This window comes from Pristis pectinata, chromosome 26 (genome assembly GCF_009764475.1).
Source record: "Pristis pectinata isolate sPriPec2 chromosome 26, sPriPec2.1.pri, whole genome shotgun sequence".
Lineage (NCBI taxonomy): Eukaryota > Metazoa > Chordata > Chondrichthyes > Rhinopristiformes > Pristidae > Pristis > Pristis pectinata.
This window is the reverse complement of record NC_067430.1, coordinates 12,745,504-12,767,967: the sequence shown is the minus strand read 5'-3', so window position 1 is coordinate 12,767,967 and position 22,464 is coordinate 12,745,504. Positions and strand designations below refer to the sequence as shown.

Genomic DNA, 22,464 nt, shown 5'->3' with positions numbered 1-22,464 from the left:
CCTGCAGCAGCATCACAGGCACATAGCATCAGATAAGCAGCATTCACAAGAAAAACATAAATTAACACAAATTTTTAAAATTTGCAAGAAAGAACACAATTAGGACAGTAAAAAATGTAAATTCATTTTAGTGCAGTGATCAAAGTGGTCAGCGTGTTTCTAAACTCTAGTACTTAGGGTTGTGCCAGTTGGTTGAAGAACTGAATGGTTGAAAGTAGCTGTTCTCGAACCTGGTGGTGTGGGACTTCAGGCTTCTGTACCTCCTGCCTGATGGTAGCTGAGAGAAGATGGCATGGCCCATATGGTGGGAATCTTTGATGATGGATCTTGCCTTCTTGAGTACCTGCTATGTGTTTTTCAAAATGTCCTAAAGGTCCTTAAAGCCAATGAGGGATCTTAGAAGTACATTCCCTGCTATAATGTAGTAGCAATGAGCATTCAGCAAGCTCCCACAAACAGCAACGTGATGGTAATTAGATTCCTGGCTAGAAAGTCAGCCCCAGTCAGCAGTATCAACTTATGACATCAGTGTATTATCCTCTGCTCCAAACTCAGTGGAATGAATTCTCAGGGGAGGGAGAGTGAAGTGCATTGACATGATTATATAGTGCATTTGAGAACTATTGACTGGGTGAAATTCTGGGTAAAATTGTTTCAGGAGATGTTGATCTGGAAATCCTAAGACCCACCCTCAGGATCTTGCAATACATCAAAATTCAATTGAGACTGAGGCCTGAAACCACGGTCACATCACAAAGCTGGCAGCAAATGAACTCTTCCAAAGAAACAGCATTGTGCAATTGAATTTCCAAGCAGTTTAGCAAGGCGTGAATATTACCCAGGACACAAGGGGTAACTACCTTCCTCTTCTTTGCAATAGTGTCTTAAATCTTACACATCCACTTTAGAGAGTGGGCAGATCCTTGCTTTAACATCTCTTCTGAAAGCACCCCAGATAGTCCAGCACTTCCTCAGGATTGCTCTGACGAGGCTGCCTGGATTTTGGTGGAGAGGGGCAAGAACCCTGAACCTTTTGGCTTAATAGCATGAAGAAAACCAATGTAGTCAGGGCTGATGTGAGGAATTCAGCAAATCAACATTCATTGCACAAGGATGTAATGATCAGCTATTCTTCGGAGAAAGAACCATTTCCTGACACCTATCCTTGAACTGGCCTAATACAATTGTAGTAACAATGGTGAGAATGCTCAGCAGGTTGGGTATCACCTATGGAGAGAGAAATGGGGTTAACGTTTCAGGTAAAAAAATGATAACTCCGTTTTTCTCTCCACACTGTCTGATCTGCCAAGCATTTCCAGCAACTGCAGTTTTTTGCTTTTCTTTTTTAGCTCTGGCCCTCCCTAACTTGAATGCAATGACTATGCAAACACAATCAATTCCCTTTGTATTCTGTACCTTTGACCAATGCCAATTCTACTCTTCTCTGGAGTGTCAAAACCCAATCCTCTCAGCCTGCCTTGATATCCAAGCTTTCTGCTGGGAATGAGGCTAAAGGCCCTTCTCTGTGCCCCTCCCAAATTCTCAATATATCACTCAACTTGAATAAAAACCAAACTGAGGCCAGCACCCCAACAAGGGCAAAATTGTACAGTTTGTCTTAGGAATGTACCCCACCGCTCTACTTTTCCTAATGCCCCATGAAACTGTTCATGAACCTTTAATAACTGATGCACAGAAGCACCGACATCTCCTACGATTTTCCTATGAGACACACGTTAAGAATTCAGCTTGTGTTTAATGCTGAACTTATCCAAAGTCAACAAGCCCAATCCACTGACGCATCAAGCTCCACTTGATGCATTCCAGCATTTGTATATGATCCTAACACAGACCAACACATCAGCTGCAAACTCACAGGTTGTGTCCCAAATACCTGCTTCTTCCACACAGTTTGACTTATGACATACACAGTTGTACAAAATGGGTGAGACAACTAAAGTTCTTCTCCAAGGACAGAGCCTCATTTCTCTTAAGTTACGATTCAATGGTGGGCTGTGGCATTCAACAAAATGAATTGTTTGATTTTGGTTTAATTTACTGTTCTAATAACTGGATTCTTTTCTTCATTTTACTATAAACTGGTATGGACTGTATAAGATTATAAAATTGCACTCAAATTTTACCTAGCAATTAGTTATTAAAGCAGTAACGTTTGATATTTTCAATGTTTTTCTTTTTGTTTAAACTTTACTTTCTCAAATCATTTTATTTTGATATGCTCTTTCTTTGATTAATAAATTCACCTCATTAGAACATATAAAGCTGATACTTGTTGTTTGGGATACGGGGTAAAGTAGATAATATTCAGTGCACAAGTGGCACCTGGCCAAACACCATGGGCAATGTCCTGTGATTGAATGTCACATGACCACATTTCCATGAAAATTTCACAGCAGAGTTACGCATCCTCCAAAGGACACCTGGGTGGATATCATCCTGCACGGCTGTGCTCTCATTCTGGTTAATTCTATCTAGAAGACGTACAATGCTGGAAGTTTGGAGCATGCCAGCTGGCCAATTGTCCAAATGGCTCAGAATCAAGGGAAGATTGACATCAGAGTCCAAGAGCCCAGGTTGATGAGTAGTTTATGAAGTGTGTAAGCAAATACAGAGAAGACATTGAATGCTCTGTCCTTGAGGTAATAAATACATGGATTAGACAGTTTCGGCGGCAAAGAGTAAAGGGAGGGGTTGAGTAGGGGGCAGGTATGTTGGCAATAGTTACAGAATGTTAACACATTTGTACGGTTTGAAAGCCACCATTTTGATGTTCTGCTCTAGCTCCCAACCCTGTTCATCCCGGATTAGTGGTGAAACCTAATTACTCTCAGCCAGTAAACTACATCAAAGGTAAAGACAACAGAAGCACCGAACAGAACAATGAAACTACACAGATTCAATCCTATTCCTCAACAAGACAAGCCACTCTCAGATTAGAATAGATCACGTTAAGAGAGTTAGTGTTAGATAAACAAGATTAATTAGCATTCACAGTCATGATCTGTTGTCCTTGATATGTATTCATTTGCAGTCCTATAGTGAAGTTGGTTCTGAACCAGTTGCACACCTGATTGGCTTGAACCATCTTCTGTTATGCCAACCACTTGAGAGAGAGGGTGGAGGAAGGGAAAGAAGAGCCTTCCAACTCTTTCCCCCATCCCATCAGCCCTACACCTGCCACCACTCTCTGCTTAAGGTTACATATTACACACTAGAAAAGAGAGGGGGAGTTGATTGAAAGGTAGGCCAAAACTATGTGCCACAAATATAACTAACAAATAAAACATTAAGAAAAACAACCCAATTAAAAAAAGTGAGGACCCCAGAAGGTGGTTAGAATGTGGAACTTACTAAGTGAAAGAGTGAGTACAATTAAACAAGGATAAAGAATCATCTTGATTGCATCTTTTTACTCACTGTAAGAGATCTCCAAAATCTTCACAAGCTGTGAAATATTTAGAATTGAAATTTTTAAACTTATAAAACGTTAAATTTTGAAAGTTTTAAAGTGCAGTCACTACTACAAGAAACACACCATTTAGTTTGTGCACAGCAAGCTCCCACAACCAGCACTGTGACAAAGTGATTTTTTTTTCTTGTGATGCTGATTGGGGTGGGTGGGGAGGTGGTCACTAAAGAAAACTCCCCAGCATGGGAAATGGCACCTCAGCTTAATGTCACATCTGAAAGATGGCACTTCCAACAGTCTGGCACACCCTCAGCATCGAGGTGGACAGTTACCAGGTGGAAAAGATTTTTTTAAAAATCCTCAAAGTCTCCTTGAAGACGTGCAACATCCCCCTGACTCCTCAAAGCAGAGGACATGCTCTCACAGTGGCACTGACAGCCTCGAGCCCTTGCAGCGGGCGCACACAGAAGCCCTGTCACCACCTCACAAACTACTCCCTGCTCAGTCACCTTCTGCCACATCTGTTGAAGGGCCAGGCTAAATTAGTGAGTGAACCTCAATCTGGCATGGGATTTAAACCCACAATTGAGGGAGAGCATTCCCATCAGAGCTGAGGGCTGGGTAAACACAGAGGGGGCAAGGAGTAGAAGAATATGTTAATATAGGTGAGATGAAGGTGCGGGCACAAACAATAATGCTGTATTGTTTATTATTGTCACTTGTACTGAGGTACAGTGAAAAACTGGTCTTGCATACCGATCGTATAGGTCAATTCATTACACAGTGCAGTTACACTGAGTTAGTACAGGTAAAAACAATAACAGTACAGAGTAAAGTGTCACAGCTACAGAGAAAGTGCAGTGCAATAAGGTGCAAGGTCACAACAAGGTAGATCGTGTAAAGCCCCCTATAATTCCACACTGTCCTGTGCACCACCACAGGATCTGCTGCTTCGTCTAGACATCTCACCAGCATATCATTGGTTAGGGTACACACACAGCAACAGAGTGCAGTTTGGACTGGACTCTCCGATGTGACAAAGGGGCTACACCCAAGAAACAGAACTGGTAAGCTCTGGCCTTGAGAGGATAAAAGGCATGGATTGGACACATTTTCTGGGTTTAATTTGGACAGAAATTACTGGGCAGCACACGCAGCAGTGCAGGAGGTAAATCCGTCTCACTTCACCAACTCTCTCTCTGTGGAATGCAGCAACACCACCGCCACCATCCTCAACACTGGTGCCCCACAAGGCTGCATCCTCAGTCCCCTACTCTACTCTACTCCCCATACACACATGACCCACAGCTTGGTATGGCAACTTCTCTGCCCATGACTGCAAGAAACTGCAGAAAGCTGTGGACACAGCTCAGCACATCGCGGAAACCAGCCTCCCCTCTTGCTGCCTCAGTAAAGCAGCCAACGTAATCAAAGACCCCACCCACCCTGGACACACTCTCCACTCTCCCCCCTCCCATCAGGCAGAAGATACAATAGCCCAAAAGCATGTACTACCATTTTCAAGGACAGCTTCTAACCCACTGTTATAAGACTATTGAATGGTCCTCTAGTACAGCAAGATGGACTCTTGACCTCACAATCTACCTCAATATGACCTTGCACCTCATTGTCTGCCTATATTGCACTTTCTCTGTAACTGCAACACTTGATTCTGCATTTTGTTATTGTTTTCCTTTGTACTACCTCAATGCACTGTTGTGATGAAATGATCTGTATGGACAACATGCAAAACAAAATTTTTCACTGTACCTCAGTACATGTGACAATAATAAACCAATTTACTTTTCCTCCACGTGGGGAAATCAGAGCTCAAGGCGTCACAGTTCATTGCAATAATTAAATGTTAGGAAATTTTGTTTAATTTAAACAATTAGCATTAATAATATGGATGCCACATATTTCTGGGCTTCTATGAATTTGAAGATAGATACCACACCGTTCCAACTGAGTGCTGAACTGACATCTCCCAAGAACGCTGAGTTAGAGACTTACAAAAGAAACCAAATTTCATCACACTGGCAGTGACCACTTGGGACCACTGTCTACCTCCAGCTCCTGGTCAGGTTTTAATGTGCCTGCTCAGTTTGCTGGAGTGTTAAATGCATCTTCCATCCTCGAGCATCAAAAACAGACCTCTGTGCAAACAGGCCACGGGATATTGTTGGTGCTCTGACCAACACCCCCTGAAATAACAGAGGGGACTCTCTTCACCCGTTACTACTTCCCTCCCTCAGTCTTATCTTCCCATCCCCCAGCACACATACTCCGGCAGTCCCTTGGGATTGACGGTGACTTGTGTTCACTCCCAAGATTTAGTGGGTTCTGAGGAGGCTAACGAGACCAATGTGGGAACTGCTGACCCTTCAACAGATGGGGCAGAAGGTGACTGGGCAGGGGGGAATTTGTGAGGTGGTCACAGGGCTTCTGTGTGCACCCACCGCAAGGGCTTGAGGCTGTCAACGCCTCTGCGAGAGCATGTCTTCTGCTTTCAGGAGTTGGGGGAAGGAGTCTTTGAGGACATCTTCTGAATTTTTTTCCACCTGGTGCCCAATGGTATCTATTTTGTAACTGATGACAGAGCGTAGAACGGAGTGTTTTGAGAGTCTGGGCATGTGAATGACATGGACCACTCAATGTATCCAACTAACTGGGGTTACAACATTAGCAACAAACCATTTGCTGGAGGAACTCAGTGGGTCAAGCAGCATCTGTAGGAGGAAAGGAATTGCCGACGTTTCAGATCGAAACCCTGCATTAGGTTTCGACCCAAAACATCGACAGTTCCTTTCCTCCCACAGATGCTGCTCGACCTGCTGAGTTCCTCCAGCAGAGAATTTGTTGCTCCAGGTTCCAGCATCTGCAGTCTCTTGTGTCTTCACAACACTGGGGCTGCTGGCCTGGGAAACAGTTCAGTCAGCTTTCCAGTGGCGCTGAGGATTTTGCAGAGGTAGCATTACACACACACGTGCACGCACACACTGGAGTCATGTAGCACAGAAACAGACCCTTTGACCACCCCCCCACCCCCAGAGTCTGAGCTGACCATTAAGCACCTATTTATACTAATCCTGCGCTAAATCCATTTTTTATTCTCCCTTCATTCGCATTCACCTACACACTTGTGACAACTTACAATGTCCAGTTAACCTAACAACCAGCACATCCTTGGATGTGAGAGGAAACCAGAACAGCTGAGGAAACCCACACAGTCACAGGGAGAACAGGCAAACTCCATGCAGACAGCACCAGAGGTTAAGATTGAACCCAGGTTGCTGGAACTGTGCCACCCCTACACTTGTTACGTCCTGCACTTTGGACTTTGGATTAGTTTGATTATTAATTAAAACTGAACTTTGCAGGAAGCCCTGGGATGGTGAACCGGGAAGTGTTGGTTTATTTCTAACCCACACCCCTTATTTCCCTTAACTCCCGTTGCAGTTTTGAGAGGTTTAGGTTAAGAGCCCTGGAAAAAAATTCCTTAAATATTCACGCATACACATCAATGTCAAGTTTATTGTCATATGCACAAGTACATGTATGCACAGATGCAATGAAAAACTTGCTTGCAGCAGCATCACAGGCACATTGCATCAAATAAGCAGCATTCACAAGAAAAACAAAAATTAAACATAAATTAATCACAACTTTTACAAGAAAGAACACTATTAGAACAAAAATAAAAGTCCACCTTAACAATGAGGGAGAATTGGCAGGTAGAAGCATAATGTGGTTATTGAGTAAACAATGTTCTTGTACACTGTAGCAACCAGTTCCTTATTGAGAGTAGGTAAACACTGGTGTTTTGAAGGGGAAAGTTTTGGGGAAAGGTCGATTAAGTGTTGCCTATCAGATTACTGCGGCATTACAGCTATTGCTTAAAGTGAAACAACAAACAGGTCAAAGTGAACCAACAAATAATTCACAATGGTGTGGTATGCAATACTCTGGGTACAACTTCTATCTTCTTTGGTGGAGACCACGAGCAGACAGACATGCAGTTTAATTTGGCATCATGGTCAGTACAGACATTGTAGCCCTTCCTGTTTTATACTGTTCTATGTTCTTCCAAAGATGATTTGATTATACTTCTACAGGAACTTCACAGGAGGGTGCATCTCACACTGGCTAGAAGCCCAACTCTTTCCAATGCCTGCACCCACCATGACTGACAATTTAGTTTTTTTTTGAGTGTGGTGCGGGGTGTGGTAGGTGGAAAATGGAGCCAACAAAGAATTCACAAATCATTCTAATGTTCATTTAAAACAAAATATAGACAAATAATTTCAAGTATTGCCAACTTCGTTAATACTCACTTGATAAAGGAAACTGGAAAGGGGTTCCTGGGTTGTACCAGTGATTTTTCCCTCAGATCCTGCACAGAAATCTGCTCCCCATACAACTATCTGCTCCCTACACTGGAGCCTTCTGCACTTTCTTCTTGGGCTGTATTCACACTGGCCTGCTTCCACCCTACAACAGGGTCTCCACACTGGGTAGAACTCCCTTAAATTTCGAAGATTAAACCCCAGGTCAACCACTCCTATGTGCAGAACACCCATCAGTAACATTCTGAGAACAACTCCTTCATTCCCACTTTATTGACCCCAAGGACAGCCCAGGCAGGCAATACGATCTGTGGTACAGGTTGAGTGCACTGGTCAGGGAATATTTGCAGCATCGGGGCTGCTCACATTTGGAAGCAGAAGGATTATTGAGAGACAGAAGGGAGCATCATGTGAAATCGTCGAATAGGGAGGGTTTGTTGCAGGGTACAGCTGGTTGTTTCATGAGCAGTAACTAACTGCCCATCTGCTTACAGGAGAGGTGAGGGAATGGGGATTTAAGTCATCTGCTACCTGCTGCAAATGGACAATCCCTCCCACCAAACATTGCAACTTGTACATTTATGGATATTCTCTTAAATGTAAATAGGAACATTTATGGAGAAATTCCCTTGTCGGTAACTGACGGTGTTGCAATCAGACAACCAGGTAGACCCAGACAGCACAAGTGATTTGCATGATGGTATTTATAAATGCAGCACCTGCTGCATGTTGTGTTACTTTTAATCAATTTATCCCTTTAGTATTTAATCTTTTATTTTCATTAACCAAAACACTAACAATTAACAGCACATGGAGAGAATTTATACATTTATTGTGGAGGAATACATTAGTTATTTTGCTGGATTCCCTTATTTGGCAAGAAATCCCAAAGATGTTCTGAGTTAGTGTTACTGTGACGAGGTATCCCCATGTCATTGACCACAATGAGACATGATTAGCTGAAACCCAAACCAAGGCTATATTTTGAATCTTTGAGGGATAATCAGTCACGAAAGGCATGATGGCTAGGCCTCGTTTCTTTTATTTTGGCAACAAATCCGGGGAGGGTGTCCTGTCGATCATCGCTCCCACACACTGTACCCGTTCCCACTACCCCAACTTCCCTCACGGAGACCCAAATGAGAAACACAAGACAGTGAATGAACTTGGGCTGCACGTCCCATTCAGAAAGGACAAGATCAAACAATCTCTCTGGGAACAGGAAGCATAATCCACACTGGCTGAAGACTCCTATATATTATCATTGGAGTTAATAGGAGTTTTACCAGAGCCTTGACAGAGACTGTAAAGGTCTCAATGTAGACCACACGCCTCTCATCAGGCAAGATAAACATGGGGAACTGGTCCTCTGAGAGCAACCGGGCCAGGGCCAAACACTCGAGTATTAAATCGCTCTCCCCTTCCTAGCTCCTGGATGGGAAATCTGTCTCAGGATGACGGATGGCACTTCACCAGCATAAATAGGAAAGAAACATTTCCATTAGCAGAGGAGTCAAAAACCAGTAGACGTGGGTTTAAGGTAATTGGGACCAGAATTACCAGTGGAAGGGAGAAGGTAATTTCGTCCCAAAGGTGGTATGGATTTGGAACTCATTATATGAAAGGGACATAAACCCTCACCGCATCAGCCTGGGTGTACTGGAACTGTGAACCTGCAGAGTTACCGATCGGGTGCTGGAGGTACGGTTAGACTGACAACCAGCACAGTGTCACTGAGAGTTTACTATGATTCTGTTTATTCAGAACATCAAAGGTATATGGATCAAGGGAAGGACTGGAGGTACATCACTCTGACACCAACAGAAGGGGAAGGGGCTGAGTGAATCTTTTGTCACCATCTCCCTTCCCCAGTTGCATCACAGAGGATCAGCCCAGGGTGACACACACTGCACCTGCTTCACCACTCTCATCAGCTAAAGAGCAGGAAGTCCACCTGTCAATGTTAAACTGAACCAATCAGCGGTTACTGACCTGCCTGCATGATCTCACACTGGTGCCCAAAGACCCTGGTGAAGGTGTTAGAGCTCTGCCCTGTGCCCACGGTCGCAGACATGTCCATGGCTCCTTGTTCCCGGGTGCACCGGCTCACGGATGGCCACACTCGCTCTCCCACGACACGGATTCCCAAAAGTTTCCTGGCTGGACTTACAGCCCAGGACAAGATGACAGTCTTTGGCCTGACAGGCACCGAGCCACACAGCACTGTGTCCACGCAGGGATCTCCTCGTATCACACAGCCTGTTCTACAATGCGACACACTCTCTATCCCAAACCTTCTCTCCCACAAATTGCAAATTGATAGTCATGGATTAACCGCCTTCGCAGCCGTCAGTGACAGTCCGGCCAGTCTTTAATTCGCAGTTCAACGACGTCTGACAGCCCTGCTTCGCTGGTCCGTGGTCAGTGGGATTGACTCCAGTGGAGGGCCGGCCACACATGGAGCTCCGACCCGCTTCCACGGCAGCAGCAGCAGCGAGCAGCGCCCTCCAACCGAGCGTCAGACCCCGCAGCCCGGAGACCCGACCTCCGCACCAGCACCGCAACGCTGTCCCTAGATTTAACAAATCATTCATTAACCAATGATGCAGGTCGATCACCGAGGACCTTTGCAGAACTAGCGTTCAAACCCTCGAGTACAATTTCTAACCCCTACATTTATGACGGTTAGAAATCCAATTTAACCCTTCTGTTGCCAATTGAAATCACTTTACACAAATTAATCCACAATGGTGATAGATTAATTAGCGTTTAATTTGCAGCCTTTGAAATCGATGTTTGCTGTCACTGTGTATTTCCCGCCCTCCCAAATGTTAAATTGTTGGAAAATAATATCGTCCAAACCCTGAATTTCCTCGCACCCTGTTTCCTGAAGCCGGCTGCGGCATTTTAGACATTCTGCACCCATTCAAATCACAAGTGTACGTGTGACAACCTTTGTTCTCACTTGGTGGCCCAGGAGAGCGATGATTACCTCCCAAACATATTAGCTGGTTATTTATTTACGGGCTCTCGCTCTATGCAATGGCTGCTCAGTTTGTCCACAAAATCCCTCATCGACCTTGAATGTGAAAGGCCAAACACATTTTCTCCCCATTAGTGGTATATCGCTTTTGAAGGGGATGAGTGGTCCAAAACTTTGTCATCACTAAACATGCACACGGCTGTAGTAAAATTCAGGTCCACGTCGAAAATGTCACACTCCGTCCCCAGATGCTGAACCTAGGTCTCGACGTGAAACGTCCACTGTTCCTTTCCCTCCACACACGCTGCCTGACCTGCTAGTTCCTCTGTGTGTAGATCCCATCTTGTTCAGACCTTTGCCTCTTCCACCTATCAGCTCCCAGCTTCTCACATCATTCCCACTCTCCTCCCCACCTTCCCCCTCTCACCTGGATTCATCTATCACCCGCCAGCTCGGGTCTCCTCCCCCTCCCTCACCCCTTTATTCTGGCTTCTGCCCTCTTCCTTTCCAGTCCTGATGAGGGGTCGCGGTCCAAAATATCAACTGTTCATTTCCCTCCATGGATTCTGCCTGACCTGCTGAGTTCCTCCAGCATTTTGTGTGTGTTGCTGAACGTGTTGGTCTTATCATCACTCTTGGTTCAAGAATTAACAAGGGCAAATAATAACTTAAAGGATCAGTACTGAGGGAATGCTGCAGTGGCCCAGGTCCCATCTTCTAGTATGTGAAAAGCCTCAGGGAACCACTGTGACAAAGGGTAGGGGAGTTCCCCCACATCATTAACACAGGAACTTTAGGAAAAGAGAACTTCTGTCTTCCACTCTATTCCTCGTCCCACAGATGCTGCCTGATCTGCTGAGTGTTTCCAGCATTTTCTATTTCTTTTTATGACACAACTTTTGTTGTCTGATTAGTAGAAATACAAATTTTTGTTCAATGAACAACAAACCAGGTGAGTAATCTCTAAATAATCAGGTGAGTGATCATGAAGAACAGTTAAAAGATCTTGAAATCCCACGTCTTGTTCCCCCTTTAAATTCTTGCCACCTTGAACTACATTGCATGGGTTTCATTGAATACTCAATGTGGAACCAAGAAGATTAATCAGGCAGTTGAGGGAAAACCTACCTGATGGAGGTTTATAAAATCATGAGGGGCATAGATAGGGTGAACGCACACTGTCATTTTTCCCAGGGTTGGGGAAATCAAAAACTAGAGGGCACAGGTTTAAAACACAACGTCCTGAAGACTCAGTCCCGAAGAAGGGTTCTGACCCAAAACGTTGATCACCTGCTTTTCTCCACAGATGCTGCCTGGCCTGCTGAGATCCCCCAGCATCATCGTGTTTTACGTCTAAGTTCCAGCATCTGCAGTCCTTTGTTTCTCAGGCACAGGTTTAAGATGAGAGAGATTTAAGTAAGATTTAAAAGGGGCTTGAGGGGCAACTTCATGCAGAGGGTGGTCTGTATGTGGATCAAGCTGCCAGAGGAGCTGTTTGAGCACAGATACAATAACAACATTTAACAGACATTTGGACAGGTACATGGATAGAAAGGCTCTGAGGCATATGGTCCAAATGCAGCCAAATGGGACTAGCTGAGATGGGTATCTTGATCAACATGGATAAGTTGGGCCAAAAAGCCTGCTTCTGTGCTGTATGACTCTACTTGCTTAAAATACAATTAAATAGTTCTCTAAGCAGTCTTTTTATCATCCCAAATGCCCTTTAAGATGCCATCTCCTTGCGACCCAGAATTTACACCCATGTTGGCTCGCTCAAAGTTAACCACTTTGCTGGAGATCTCAGGGAGGAAATGACAGTAATTAAAATTATACAGACAGTGAAGTAACCCAGAGATGGCTGGGCAGAGGGTGAGGCTAACCATAACGTCAAGGAATATTGCTGAGAAACTGAAAGCCATAGAAAACTCCTGACCTCTGGTGCTGTCTGTGTGGGGTTTGCACATTCTCCCTGTAACTGTGTGGGCTTCCTCTGGCTGCTCTAGTTTCCTCCTGCATCCCAAAGAAGTGCAGAATGGTAAATTAATTGATCACCGTAAATCGCCCTTAGTCTGCAGGTGAGCAGTAGAGACCGGGGTCAAGAATACAAACAAAATGGGATTAATGTGGGATCAATGCAAATAGGTGGGCAATGGTCAGCACAGCCTCAGTGGGCTGAAGGGCCTGCTTCTGTGACGTATGTCTCTACAAATTTTCCAAGTTCAGTGGTGATGCAAAGTAAAATGTCCACCAATTCCCACTTGGATGTCCTCTCCGACTCAAAGAAATATTCTATGCAAACAGCTCTGCTATTTGCAATGGATAAGAGAATGGAAGAAAGATTTTATTTTATAGTCCACAAACCTTTTAGTGCTCTTTAGTAATTAGCCATTTTAGTTTCATCGTTTATTTCAGTAAGAAATAAATGAAACCCATTTATAGATGTAACAGTATTACATCAGACTCTGTGAACTTGATGCTTGGAGAATTTTACTAGATTTTCTCAAATATAATGTGGTATATTCTGGGGAAATGTTACAAAGCCCCTAATCAATGGCAAGATGATAAGGACAAAATGATGAGAGACAGATAGTTATTTTCACACCTGGCTGCTCATTTGAAGGAGACGTGGGTAAAGAAGCTTATTTAGGATTACAGGGGATTATCTTCCACTGAGGACAAAATGGCACAGAAAACAAAAGTAGTTGTAGCAAAGGCAAATTAATGAAATGAAGGTGACAATAAGAGAAAAAAATCAATGGGATGATCGCCTTGTTAACCTTTGTTGTCAGAGGTGCTCTTTGATATCGGAAAGAAACATTAACTTGCTTTGCTAAATTCCACTATTGTTGTCCAAGTGTAATGTTAGCTGGATACACAAGAGACTGCAGATGCTGTAATCTGAAGCAAAAACTGCTGGAGGAACTCAGCGGGTCAGGCATTGTCTGTGGAGGCAGAGGGAGGGTTGATGCTTCAGGTCAAGACCCTGCAGCTGAGCTAATGTTTGTTTTCCACCTTTGATTTTTTCCCCTCCCTGGGAATGGAGGACGTCTGGCCCAACCTGCAGGGCTTGTCCTTTTGCTCTGCGTTTCGCACTCCTACATTCTTTTGCCTTTGTTCCCAGCCCTGCTCCCAGTCACTTATTGACCAAATAACCTTGTCCCCCTCCCTCAACCTCACTGCAGCCTCTTTTATCTCCTTTTCTGTCCTGATGAAGGGTCTCTGACTCGAAATCTTGACTCCATTTCTCTTCCCACATCTGCAGCCTGACCTGCTGAGACTTCCAGCACTTTCTGTTTTTGTTTTAGATTTCCAGCATCTGCAGTTTTTTTTTGATTTTCACTGTAATGGAACATATTTGTCTAATTAGTGGATCAGTACTGCAGAGGGTTCACACTTCCCTGCTAACAATTAGAGATGTGGGTTTCTGTGCTGAAAGAAATACCTGAGCTCTCCACACAACCACCAGGTTTGTGGACTGAGCAAGAGAGAATCAGGCAGTAATCAGAAGTTGAAACTGGTAAAGCTGCTTAACAAGGTGATCATTATGAGGGAGGATGTAGCTGGAGCTGACCAGAGATCAGCATAGCTATCCTTTATTGAAACCAATAAAGTTTATTGGAAGTCTGAAGATTAAGAGGCAGCAATGTGGAGTTGGTTCATGACTCAGGGAAACGAGAATAAAAATATATACTTGCAGGACATTATTTTGTAGAATTGTCCTGGCCACCACCAAAAGATTAGATCTGGTCGTCATCACATTGCTGGTTGTAGGACTTAAGATCAAACTGACCTTTTGCAAATGCAATTAACTTCTGCATTGCATCTCTGTGTAAAAATGGATGTCAATTTTGATATGTGCAGCATCACTCTGCATTTCATTACTGATTGTTCTGTTGTCCTAGGAGTTTCCTGACATCATAAACTAATGATCTTCAGGGCATTGAGTATAGGAGTTTGGACATTATGTTGCAGTCGTATAAGTCATTGGTGAGGCCGCACTCGGAGTACTGTGTACAGTTCTGGAAAGACATGGTTAAACTGGAAAGAGTGCAGAGAGGATGTTGCCAGGACTAGAAGGCCTGAGTTATGGGGAAAGGTTGGCCAGGCTATGTCTTATTGCCCTACATTCCAATGTTTAAAATTATGAGAGGCACACATAAGGTGGATGGTAAGTCTTTTCCCCAGATTAGGGGAGTCCAAAACTAGGGGGCACAGGTTTCAGGTGACGGGGGAAAGATTTAAAAGGGACCTGAGGGGCAACTTTGTCCATGCAGAGGTGGTGAGTATATGGAATTAGCTGCCTGAGGAAGTGGGTGAGGCAGGTACAGTGGTATCAGTTAAGAAGCACTTGGATAGGTACATGGAGGGGTGGGGCTTGGAGGGCTATGGGCTGAATGCAGGAAATTGGGGTTCGCTGCATGCGCACTGTGGTCAGCATGGATTTGTTGGGCTGAAGGGCCTGTATCCATGCTAATATTGCTCTAGGTCTCTGTGACTGGAATGGTTAAGGAGTTTCCTTGTGACATTGTAAAAAAAATGTTTCACTGGTGGACCAATCCTGCAGAGGGCTCCACTTCTCTGTTAACTAATGGGGATAAGGCTTTTAGTGTTGTCTGTCCTGATTCTTTTGCAACTTTACAAAGAAACTTGGAGTGATGGCTTTGCTAACTGTTGCATGGTCATTAAAGTTTCCTTCTAACATCATTAATAAGGAATACATTTGGTTCACAGAGAGGGAAGCTATGCTTACCCTGAATAATCTCCACAGTGAGTACCAAGAGCCCTGCAACTTGAAGCACACATTAAATGGGCAGTGAAACCTATGGAGAGAATTAATGGTCAAATCTGGAATTCCATATATTATCAGGTTCTTTAGTATTTCATTCTGTGTGTTCCATAATTCTGTAGCCACATTCCATGCATGAAATATTTAGTACCATATATGGCATGCCCAATATGGGAAACATGCCATATATGGAATCCCAAAAGAGCTTCCATATATGGTTATAATTCCATAAAAGGCAATTCTGGGACAATTCCATATATGGTCATTTTTAACGGAACACATTTCCAAATATGATTTGGGTGTTCTGACCATATTTGGTAATTTCACAAAACGTTCTGTGCCCATTGGAAAACAGGAGTCCCTGTTCCTTAGAAGGCTATAAATTGGCAGACAACAGGTGAAATCCCTGGGAAAAATAGACCTTACCATACTTGGTTATGAGATCGGTGAAGTCATTGGGAGAAGGACCTACTCTGTAGTGAGGAGAGCCTTCTCCCAAAAGCTTCAAAGATCCATTGCCATAAAAATCATTGATAAGTCCAAGCAGGTAGATGACTACTTGACAAAGTTTTTGCCGAAAGAGGTTTCCATTTTAGCTCAGTGTTCACATCCAAATATAATAAAAGTATATCAAATTATCGAATCTTGTGAACATACATTATTTATAATGGAGGAAGCACAAATGGATCTCTTTGACTTGATTGACTCTCGAGGCCATTTATCTGAAGATGTGACCCAGTGTTACTTTAGGCAGATTGCTCAGGCATTGGAGTATTTCCATGCCCATCATATTGCACATCGGGATATCAAGTGCGAGAACATTTTACTTTCTGCTGATGATGTCCCAAAGATCACTGACTTTGGCTTTGCAACCTGCATGAAGGGGTTAGAAAGCTGCTCTTGTACAACCTTTTGTGGATCAGCAGCCTATGCTGCTCCTGAGGTTCTCAATGGTGGCAAGTATGACCCTTTCAAGGCAGATGTCTGGAGCTTGGGTGTTGTCCTTTACCTTATGGTGACCGGATGCAGACCCTTTGCTGATGGTGAGCTTTCAAAGCTCAGGGAGTTACAGAGTCAGCCATTGCAATTTCCTCCATCACCTTCTCTTAGTGACTGCTGTCAGAGTCTTATCAACACCATCCTGAACAACAACCCAAAGGAAAGACCTGATGTTAGTCGGATCATAAAGCATCAACGGTTTAAAGAATAGATATGTTGCAGATTATATTACAAAGCTTATTACATATTTAATAATGTTTATATGAAAAGGGCTCATCCTCCAAAGGATGAGGCCTTTTTTTATTGTAGGTTTTACATTGTACCCCCATTCCACATAAAGGTCCCAGCTGAATCATTGGGTGGGAATTGGGTAGGAATGGGTGGAGACAGTGACCGAGACTGGGAGGTGATAGGTGGAGGCAACAGAAGGCTGCAGATTATGCAATCCGATAGGAGAGGTAAGTGAAACCAAATAGTGAGGTGGGGTGGAGAGTAGGGGGAGGGAGCCCAGTGGGAGAATTGTGTTAGTGATGGTTTGATGGAGTACGTGGAGGAAGGGGACAGAAACTGGGAGATAGGAGGCGGGGTGGGGGGTGGTGGTTAGAAAGAAAGAGGTGGAGGGTAGATCAGAAGGAGAGAGGAAGGGACATCTCTCCTGCTTTCAATCCACAGGCCACTTGGTCATTGGATCTCAGCCACACCACTTCCATCGTGTCCCTCAACACCTGCAACTTGTTTCTCAGACGTGCTGCTGAATCCATGAGAGTGTCAACACTTGAGGGACTCGAGGGGAGGGCCATCTTTTAAATGAGACAAATGTTAACATTAAGAGATTTAAACTGCACTAGCATTGAAGCATTTTGAATGTTTAGGGTCAGAAAGCACATTGCAGCTGGTTTGTGTCTCCTTGATTCTTTTTGCCATTAACCTACACTAGCAATCTATCAGCATGTCTGGGGGTTGTGGGAGGAAACTGGAGAACTTCCAGTCATGTAGAGAATGTGTAAACTTCACACAGGAAGCACCAGAGGTCAGCAATGAACCAGAGCTGTGGGGCTGTAGTACTAACTGATGCTGGTGTTTGGGATTTATTCCCGAACTCTCTGCTATGATAAATCCTAATCCCTCCAATCTGAGCATCGTTTAAAGTTTTACAGGGACTTAGAGATACAAAATTTTCTTTATTAAAACAAATGATTACAGCAATAATAACAAAGGATTAACCCCTAGCCTCCTTTCAAAACCAAGTTCCATTAATTGTGACAACACTTTTGAGTTGCCAAAGACCGCAGCAATAGGCTTGAAAAACAAAAAAAAACAGCTTGAACTGAGCTGCATGTGAAGTGCTCATTCAAATTTGGGCAGCTGATGAAAATCAAGAATCTGGAATGTGGCAAAGGGTCTCCAGCCTGAAACTTTTCTCTTTCTGCAGGTGCTGCTTGACCAACTGAGAGTTTCCAGCCTTTTCTGTTTGTAATCATCGTTTGTGATATTTATAGATGACTGGATTGATGATTAGAGTGTATGGAATATGAGGAGAGGCTTAGGGTGCTAGGGCTTTATTCACTGGAAAGGAGGAAGATGAGAGGAGACATGATAGAGGTATATAAAATATTGAGAGGAATAGATAGACAGTCAGCACCTCCTTCCCAGGGCACCAATGCTCAAGACAAGAGGTCATGGCTTTAAGGTTAAGGGTGGGATGTTCAGGGGAGATGTCAGGGGGAGGTTTTTCACCCAGAGAGTGGTTGGTGCATGGAATGCACTGCCTGGGGTGGTGGTGGAGGCAGATACATTGGATAGGTTCAAGAGCTTGTTGGATAGGCACATGGAGGAATATGAGATAGAGGGATATGCGGGAGGAAAGGGTTAGATAGTTTGAGGGTGGTTTGATGGACGGCACAACATGGTGGGCCGAAGGGCCTGTTTTGTGCTGTATGGTTCTATGGTTTTTTTTCAGGCATAGAGAGCTACAGCACAGGAACAACATCAACCACCCAGTTATACCAATCCTATATTAATCCCATTTTTCATTTCTCCCACATTTTTATCAGTCCCCCAGATTCTGCCTCTCAACTACAGAACAATTAGCAATGGCCAATTAACCTTCCAACTCGCACATTATTGGGATGTGGGAGGCAACCAAAGCATCCTGGAGGAAACCCATGTAGCCACAGGGAGAACACGCGAACTCCACACAGAGGTCAGGATTGAACCCGGGTCTCTGGCGCTGTGAGGCTTAAATTTAAATTTAAAGGAATTTGCAGGGGCAGATTTTAAACCTTAAAGGGACACAAACCAGCTACAATGTGCATCCTGACACCTTGTCTCTGACATTCAAATTGCTTTAATGCAACTGCAGTTTAAATCTCTTAATGTTAACACTATAAGGTGAAAGCTGGCACTGATGGCACAGCCCTCCCTCAACTCTCTCAAATGTTGATGCTCTCGCCTTGAATTCAGAAGCATATTGCTCACAATGGTGCAGATCGATCACTTTGAAGCTAATGTATCTGAAAGGTAGCAGTTCTCACATCTTCCTTCAGGGACCACTTTCAGCAAATTAATACTCTTTACTTGAGTGAATTTGGTACCCACAATTTTCTTCAAACTGCATGCCATGTAGTCAGCCTACCTATGCCGCAGGGTAAAATCAAGAATCTGGGATGTGGCAAAGGGCCTTCAGCCTGAAACTTTTCTCTTTTGTCAAAGACAGCAATAATTTTGAACAACAAAAACGCAGTTTGGACTGAGCCTCATATGAAGTGCTCGTTCAGAGAGGGCAGATTTAGGCAGCTGATGAAAATCAAGAATCAGGAATGTGGCAAAGGGTCTTCAGTCTGAAACTTATCAGCTGCCCAAATCTACCCTTTTTGAACGAGCACTTCATATGCAGCCTCTTTCTGTGCTGTAGTGCCCTATGACTTCGAGTTCCATTAATTCGAGTCTTTGATAGGAGGCTAGGGGTTAATCCTTTGTAAGGGAAGTTGTTACTATTGCTGATATAATTTATTTTAATAAAGAAAACTTTGAGGTACTAAGTCCCTGTAAAACAAATGATGCTCAGGTGGAGGGATTAGGACATGAGGGTACATCATCACTGGAAAAGAGATGTAAGGGATCTTGCTGTGCATAAGATGGTTGTCACACTGTAAAATACTTTCTGATCAGAATTTCTATTCCTTTACTCCTATGGGTTGAATCTAGAACCTTGTGGTCTGTACTTTCCCACTGATCCACTGGGGAGCTGACGCAGGTTACAATCATTCTGTTTAGTTAACCACAATTATCCACTTTTATTTTGACCTCCAGAAGCCTGCTATTTTCCTTCACTGAAATACTTCCTGAACTAACCTGAAGCGAAGCCAGACTGCAGTTTGACCACTGGAGCTGGTGACAGCCTGGGCTATTTTCGGAAGCTTGCAGGATATTCAACCGCAGAAGCCATCACAGCTGACTCACTTTCCCCAAAGGGTCTGCAGACAGCATTGAGGAACAGACTGATCTTTTTTTCTCATTCCCAAACCCCTCTCCACCTTCAGAAACCTGTTCCAAATTCTTACCAATGGAAGCCAGTTGGTTGGAAATTATATATATATAGCCAGTTATATATAGGCCCCCAAATAGCAGTCAGGAAGTGGATGATAAGTTGCAGTTTGAAATAGAAAAAGCATGCCAGAGTGACAATGTGAAGATAATTATGGGGGATTTAAACATGAAGGTGGACTGGGAAATCCAGCAAGGCAGTAGAACTCAGGAGAGTGAGTTTGTGGAATGTCTACGGGACGGTTTTTTGGAGCAACTTATTGATGAACCCACCAGGGGATCGGCTGTTTTGGATTGGGTGCTGTGTAATGAACCGGAGGTGATTAGGGAACCAAAGGTAAAGGAACCACTGGGAACTAGTGATCACAATATGATTGAGTTCAGTTTCAAATCTGAGAAGGAGAAGCTGATAACTGGTGTATTGATATTTCAGTGGAACAAAGGAAATTACAATGGTATGAGAGAGGAGCTGGCCCAAATTGATTGGAAGAGTAAGCTAGCTGGAGGGACGGTGGAGCAGAAATGGAAGGAATTTCTACAAGAAATAAGGAAAATGCAGGATAGATGTATTCCAAGAAAGAAGAAGGTTTTGAATGGAAAAAAGGCACAAATGTGGATAACGAGAGAGGTGAAGGCTAAAATAAAAGCAAAAGGTAGGGCATACAAGGAAGCAAAAATTAGTGGGAAAACAGAAAACTGGGAAACTTTTAAAAACTTGCAGAAAGAAACTAAGAAGGTCATTAGGGAAGAAAAGATGAATTATGAAAGGAAGTTGGCGGATAACATTCGAAAGGATGCTAAGAGTTTTTTTAAATATATAGGGAGTAAAAGACAGACATGGGTAGATCCTGCAAGGCAAGATAGGTCCTAGCCAACATGGTTTTGTGAAGGGAAGATCCTGCCTGACCAACCTATTGGAGTTTTTTGAAGAAATCACAGGTAGGGTGGATAAGGGAGAGGCGGTAGATGTTGTGTATTTAGACTTTCAAAAGGCCTTCGACAAGGTGCCGCATAAGAGACTGATTAATAAGATGAGAGGTCATGGAATTACAGGTAGGATAACAGAATGGGTGGAGCATTGGCTGGTTGGCAGGATGCAAAGGGTGGGAATAAAAGGATCTTGTTCTGGTTGGCTACCGGTTACTAATGGTGTTCCGCAGGGGTCGGTGTTGGGGCCACTTTTTTTTTACCTTGTACATTAATGATTTAGAGGATGGAGTAAGTGGTTTTGTGGCTAAGTTTGTGGATGACACCAAGATAGGTGGAGGAGTAGGGAGTATTGAGGAGACAGGAAGGTTGTAGAGAGACCTAGATAGTTTAGGAGAATGGGCAAGGAAATGGCAGATGAGATTCAATGTTGAGAAATGTGCAGTTGTACACTTTGGAAACAGAAATAAACGGGCATATTATTATCTAGAAAGAGAGAAAATTCAAAGTACAGAAGTACAAAGGGACTTGGGGTACTCGTGCAGGATACCACTTTTGGTGGTAAAGAAAGCAAATGCTATGTTGGCAATCATTTTGACAGGTATAGTGTATAAAAGTAAGGAAATGTTGATGAGGCTCTACGGGGCACTAGTGAGGCCTCATTTGGAATACTGTGCACAGTTCTGGGCCCCATATCTTAGGAAGGATGTGCTGATGTTGGAGAGGGTTCAGAGGAGATTTACATGGATGATTCCCGGAATGAAAGGGCTTATGTATGATGAGCATTTGTCGGCTCTTGGACTGTACTCACTGGAGTACAGAAGAATGAGAGGGGACCTCATAGAGACATTTAAAATGTTGAAAGGACTGGACAGAGTAGATGTGGCTAGGTTGTTTCCCTTGGTGGGTGAGTCCAGGACCAGAGGGCACAATCTTAGAATTAGAGGGTACAGGTTTAAAACGGAGATGAGGAGAAATTTCTTTAGCCAGAGGGTGGTGAATTTGTGGAATTCCTCGCCAGGTACGGCAGTGGAGGCCAGATCATTGGAGGCGTTTAAGGAAGAGATAGATAGATATCTAAATAGTCGGGGTATCAAGGAATATGGGGATAAGGCCAGAAATTGGGGTTAGAATAGTGTGTTATTTTTTGCCCCCCCCCCCCAATTTCTCATTTTTTTCTTTCTTTCCCTTTTCCTTGGAGCAGACTCCATGGGCCGAATGGCCTACTTCTGCTCCCTTGTCTTGTGATCTTGTGAAAGATATAGAGGCAAGGCCCTGTGATTTGAAATGTGTTCCTTCTCCCTCAGTGTTTTGTGGAACTCACTGCATTTACTGCGAACCGTGGAAACTGAAATCATCGATTTCATTATGTTTATCGCTGAAAGAGAGAAAACAAGCTGGTGTCTATATTTAGGGCAGGATGCACCGGCTAAATCGTTAGAAA

General features: G+C 43.7%; 2 protein-coding genes across 4 annotated transcripts in view; one reads left to right on the top strand and one right to left on the bottom strand.

Moving 5' to 3' along the window:
• LOC127583294 (kazrin-like) overlaps window positions 1-10,722 on the bottom strand; it is a 469,156-nt gene extending 458,434 nt beyond the window's left edge. Inside the window, exons 1-2 of one of the 3 annotated variants that reach the window (XM_052039121.1) lie at window positions 10,656-10,722; window positions 9,769-10,348 (exon numbers count right to left, since the gene is read on the bottom strand). In XM_052039121.1, the coding sequence (XP_051895081.1) occupies window positions 9,769-9,856 (88 nt within the window). In that variant the 5' untranslated portion in view covers window positions 9,857-10,348; window positions 10,656-10,722. Of the gene's footprint in view, window positions 1-7,764; window positions 8,029-9,768; window positions 10,396-10,655 lie in introns of those variants that run through there. The other 2 variants (XM_052039120.1, XM_052039122.1) reach the window with 2 other exon arrangements.
• Window positions 10,723-10,916: 194 nt separating this feature from the next.
• LOC127583212 (testis-specific serine/threonine-protein kinase 6-like) lies at window positions 10,917-16,758 on the top strand. Its single transcript, XM_052038981.1, has 2 exons — window positions 10,917-10,935; window positions 15,968-16,758. Exons 1-2 carry the CDS (start codon window positions 10,917-10,919, stop codon window positions 16,756-16,758), a joined length of 810 nt encoding a protein of 269 aa, XP_051894941.1.
• The last annotated feature ends 5,706 nt before the right edge of the window (window positions 16,759-22,464 follow it).